Source organism: Centropristis striata, chromosome 17 (assembly GCF_030273125.1).
Source record: "Centropristis striata isolate RG_2023a ecotype Rhode Island chromosome 17, C.striata_1.0, whole genome shotgun sequence".
Taxonomy (NCBI): domain Eukaryota; kingdom Metazoa; phylum Chordata; class Actinopteri; order Perciformes; family Serranidae; genus Centropristis; species Centropristis striata.
This window is the reverse complement of record NC_081533.1, coordinates 29,935,352-29,940,260: the sequence shown is the minus strand read 5'-3', so window position 1 is coordinate 29,940,260 and position 4,909 is coordinate 29,935,352. Positions and strand designations below refer to the sequence as shown.

At 44.6% G+C, this 4,909-nt stretch overlaps 1 protein-coding gene across 1 annotated transcript; it reads left to right on the top strand.

The window, feature by feature from the left end:
- Window positions 1-228: 228 nt before the first annotated feature.
- LOC131989762 (NLR family CARD domain-containing protein 3-like) lies at window positions 229-4,693 on the top strand. Its single transcript, XM_059355085.1, has 7 exons — window positions 229-283; window positions 527-2,300; window positions 2,584-2,757; window positions 3,343-3,516; window positions 3,655-3,816; window positions 3,928-3,974; window positions 4,152-4,693. Exons 1-7 carry the CDS (start codon window positions 229-231, stop codon window positions 4,691-4,693), a joined length of 2,928 nt encoding a protein of 975 aa, XP_059211068.1.
- The last annotated feature ends 216 nt before the right edge of the window (window positions 4,694-4,909 follow it).

The window sequence follows — 4,909 nt, the reverse complement described above, 5'->3', positions numbered from 1 at the left end:
TCTGTTGTTGAGTTCTAACATTTTATTCAATTCCAGCTGCTTGAGGAGGACATTGTTGGTTTTGTGAAGAATGAGCTGAAGAAGATCCGGAGAGTCCTGAGTCCAGGCTACCCAGAATGCTTAGAGAGTCAGAGAGAGAACGAGGAGGTGTTTGACGGTGAGGATGAAGAGCAGAGGAGGAGCAGCAGAGAGGCATTTCTGAAGATCACACTGAACTTCCTGAGGAGAATGAAGCAGGAGGAGCTGGCTGACTGTCTGCAGAGCAGTAAGATGATTTTAACAGATTAAACCGGAAGGAAACAGGAAATGGAGGCAACATAGGGGAAGTTTACATTCACCAAACTCTGCTGTTACTATGATGCACAAGCTTGTATCAGATCTATGAAAGGTTCTAGGTTTGATGTAGAAGGAAATTAAATATCACTTTGATGCCTACAGTTGACATATATCAGGTTTATTGTAACATCCACTTATTAATTACATTCCTTGTTTGTTCACCCAGGAACTACTTCTGCAGTATGCCAACATAAACTTAAATCCAACCTCCAGAAGAAGTTCCAGTGTGTGTTTGAGGGGATTGCTAAAGCAGGAAACCCGACCCTTCTGAATCAGATCTACACAGAGCTCTACATCACAGAGGGGGGGACTGCAGAGGTCAATGATGAACATGAGGTCAGACATATTGAAACAGCATCCAGGAAACCAGACAGACCAGAAACAACAATGAGACAAGAAGACATCTTTAATGCCTCACCTGGAAGAGATGAACCAATCAGAACAGTGCTGACAAAGGGAGTTGCTGGCATTGGGAAAACAGTCTTAACACAGAAGTTCACTCTGGACTGGGCTGAAGACAAAGCCAACCAGGACATCCACTTCACATTTCCATTCACTTTCAGAGAGCTGAATGCACTGAAAGATAAAAAGTTCAGCTTGGTGGGACTTGTTCATCACTTCTTTACTGAAACCAAAGAAGCAGGAATCTGCAGGTTTGAAGAGTTTCACGTTGTGTTGATCTTTGATGGTCTGGATGAGTGTCGACTTCCTCTGGACTTCCACAACACTGAGATCCTGACTGATGTCACAGAGTCCACCTCAGTGGATGTCCTGCTGACAAACCTCATCAGGGGGAAACTGCTTCCCTCTGCTCGCCTCTGGATAACCACACGACCTGCAGCAGCCAATCAGATCCCTGCTGACTGTGTTGACATGGTGACTGAGGTCAGAGGGTTCACTGACCCACAGAAGGAGGACTACTTCAGGAAGAGATTCACAGATGAGGAGCAGGCCGGCACAATCATCTCTCATATCAAGACATCACGAAGCCTCCACATCATGTGCCACATCCCGGTCTTCTGCTGGATCTCTGCTACAGTTCTGGAGAAGCTGATGAAAACCAGAGAGGGAGGAGAGCTGCCCAAGACCCTGACTGAGATGTACATCCACTTCCTGGTGGTTCACTTGAAAGTGAAGAATGTCAAATATCATGGAAAATCTGAGACAGATCCACAGTGGAGTCCAGAAAGCAGGGAGATGATTGAGTCTCTGGGAAAACTGGCTTTTGATCAGCTGGAGAAAGGAAACCTGATTTTCTATGACTCAGACCTGACAGGGTGTGGTATTGATATCAGAGCAGCCTCAGTGTACTCAGGAGTGTTCACACAGGTCTTTAGAGAGGAGAGAGGACTGTACCAGGACACGGTGTTCTGCTTCGCCCATCTGAGTGTTCAAGAGTTTCTGGCTGCTCTTCATGTCCATCTGACCTTCATCAACTCTGGAGTTAATCTGATGGCAGGAGAACAATCAACCTCCTGGTGGTCTGAAGTGTTAGCGGGAACGTCAACACGTTTCTACCAGAGTGCTGTGGACAAGGCCTTACAGAGTCCAAATGGACATCTGGACTTGTTCCTCCGCTTCCTCCTGGGTCTTTCTCGGCAGACCAATCAAAGACTCCTCCGAGGTCTGCTGACACGGAAAGGAAGTAGCTCACAGACCAATCAAAAAACAGTCCAGTACATCAAGAAGAAGATCACAAAGAATCTGTCTGCAGAGAGAAGCATCAACCTGTTCCACTGTCTAAATGAACTGAATGACCGTTCTCTAGTGGAGGAGATCCAACAATCCCTGAGGTCAGGAAGTCTTTCCACAGATAAACTGTCTCCTGCTCAGTGGTCAGCTCTGGTCTTCATCTTACTGGCATCACAAACAGATCTGGACGTGTTTGACCTGAAGAAATACTCTGCTTCAGAGGAGGCTCTTTTGAGGCTGCTGCCAGTGGTCAAAGCCTCCAACAAAGCTCTGTGAGTGGATATATATGATTAAGATTAGGACTGATTACTATGTTACTTTGTTGGTATTTAACCCATCCTTTCCCCCCCACACAAGTGGATACACAGGGCAAGGAGCAGTGTGTGTGTGTGTGTGTGTGTGTGTGTGTGTTGGGGCAGGGGATGGGGGGCGGTTAGGTGCCTCGCTCAAAGGCACTTCAGTCCTTGACCTGTCATGTTGAAGTGAACAATATTCTTTCTGTAATACAAGAGAAATGCATAATTCTATTTGTTTTAATCACTAAATATTTTCCAGACTCAGTGGCTGTAACCTCTCTGAGAGAAGCTGTGAAGCTCTGTCCTCAATCTTCAGCTCTCAGTCCTCTAGTCTGAGAGACCTGGACCTGAGTAACAACAACCTTCAGGATTCCGGAGTGAGGCTTCTGTCTGCTGGACTGAAGAGTCCCCTATGTGAACTGAAAACTCTCAGGTCAGTATTCAGCCGATTGTTAAAAAGCGGATCTTTTAAATCCCGCTCATCCTGCTTCAGGCTGCTGTTAGGGAACATCTTTTTGACTTGCTGCTCCTGTGATATTTTTTTGTTTCCAGTCTGTCAGGTTGTCAGATAAAAGAGGAAGGCTGTTCTTCTCTGGCCTCAGCTCTAAGCTCCAACCCCTCCCATCTGAGAGAGCTGGACCTGAGCTACAATCATCCAGGAGACTCAGGAGTGAAGCTGCTGGCTGTTGAACTTGCGAGTACAAACCATCAAGTGGAAACTCTCAGGTCAGTATTAAGTTGATTGCAAATTGTCATACCTGCTTTTCAGATCCATTTACTTTCAGTAATTTTAAGTTGAATAAAACTGATATCTACACTTAAATCTGTCTGCCTTTTCTTTTGTTATTAAAATAGGACACAGGTAATAGTCACATTACATTTTTCAGACCACTAGCTCGAATCATGTACATCTCTGTTAGGACTGACTGACAAACATGAATGTGCACAGACAAATATAGCATAAGCCAGAGAAAAATAGAAATGATTACATAATTAAAAACATTTCATTACTTTTCAGGTTAACTGGCTGTAACCTCTCAGAGAGAAGCTGTGAAGCTCTGTCCTCAGTCCTCAGCTCCCAGTCCTCTAGTCTGAGAGACCTGGACCTGAGTAACAACGACCTGCAGGATTCAGGAGTGAAGCTTCTGTCTGATGGACTGAAGAGTCCACTATGTGAACTGAAAACCCTCAGGTCAATATTAAATGTATTAGTTAAAAGTTGATCTTTTAAATCCCACTCATCTGCTTCAGGCTCATGTTCAGGCCCAAAGATTGTCAACATCTTTTTGACTTCCCTGCTTTTCCTGCTACAACATTATCCTGGTTCCAGGCTGTCAGGTTGTCTGATCTCAGAGGAAGGCTGTTCTTCACTGGCCTCAGCTCTAAGCTCCAACCGCTCCAATCTGAGGGACCTGGACCTGAGCTACAATCATCCAGGACACTCTGGAGTGAAGCTGCTTGAGAATCCACGCTGCAGACTAGACACTCTCAGGTATGAACAGACAGACTGGACTCGGTAAACTGAGGAACTCTGCTTCATGTTGAACAACAGTTAGGACTCATGTTGGATAGAAAATTATTCTGACTGTGTTTCCTCCTCCAGGGTGGACCATGGTGGAGAGAAGTGGTTAACACCTGGTCTGAGGAAGTGTAAGTGAGGATTACATTTGACTAAAGAAGACAAAACAACTTTAAATACAAAGTTAATAGTTGTGATATGTATTCATTAAATAGGTCATCATTAAGTGGTATAGAAAGAAAGAATAAACCCTTCAGATGTGTCAGATGATAAACTGCTGCTATGTTGTGTTTTTTTCTCTCCATCAGATTTCGGTGAACTCACACTGGACACAAACACAATGTACAGATTCCTCAAACTGTCTGAAAACAACAGGAAGGTGACATATGTTCGAGAAGAACAGTCATATCCTGATCATCCAGAGAGATTTGACTCCTGGCCTCAGCTGCTGTGTAGAGATGGTCTGACTGGGCGCTGTTACTGGGAGGTCGAGTGGATAGGATGGGTTACTGTAGCAGTGAGTTACAGAGGAATCAGAAGGAGAGGAAGCAGTAAAGACTGTTGGTTTGGAAGTAATGATCAGTCCTGGAGTCTAGAGTGCTCTTATGATGGTTACTATGTCTGGTACAATAACAGGGTAACATCCTCTTCCTCCTCTTCCTCCTCATCCTCCTCCTCTGGTAGAGTAGCAGTGTATGTGGACTGTCCTGCTGGCACTCTGTCCTTCTACAGAGTCTCCTCCGACACACTGATCCACCTCCACACCTTCAACACCACATTCACCGAACCTCTTTATCCTGGCTTTGGGGTCTGGTCCTTTGACTCCTCACTGTCTCTGTGTGAGCTGTAGAGATACAACTGTTTGCAGAACTGTTCTGCTAGGTAAAATGTGTTTTTTGGTCCATGGAGTCTGGTTGCTTTGAAGTGAGCATAGTTGATTTAATAGCTTAAGTTTCCTATTGGAACTGCAGAGAAAATATTCTAAATATAGTGTAAACTTAATCTGATATTGATTTAATTAGCTGCTCCTTTTTAAAGAGTCTAAAATCTGTTTAGCAGCTACTTT

Coding starts and splice junctions, on each gene's coding strand:
- LOC131989762 (XM_059355085.1), top strand. CDS start 229: ATGAAGCAGGAGGAGCTGGCTGACTGTCTGCAGAGCAGTAAGATGATT. Junction 2,758..3,342: donor TGTGAACTGAAAACTCTCAG/GTCAGTATTCAG, acceptor ATTACTTTTCAG/GTTAACTGGCTGTAACCTCT. Junction 3,975..4,151: donor AACACCTGGTCTGAGGAAGT/GTAAGTGAGGAT, acceptor TCTCTCCATCAG/ATTTCGGTGAACTCACACTG.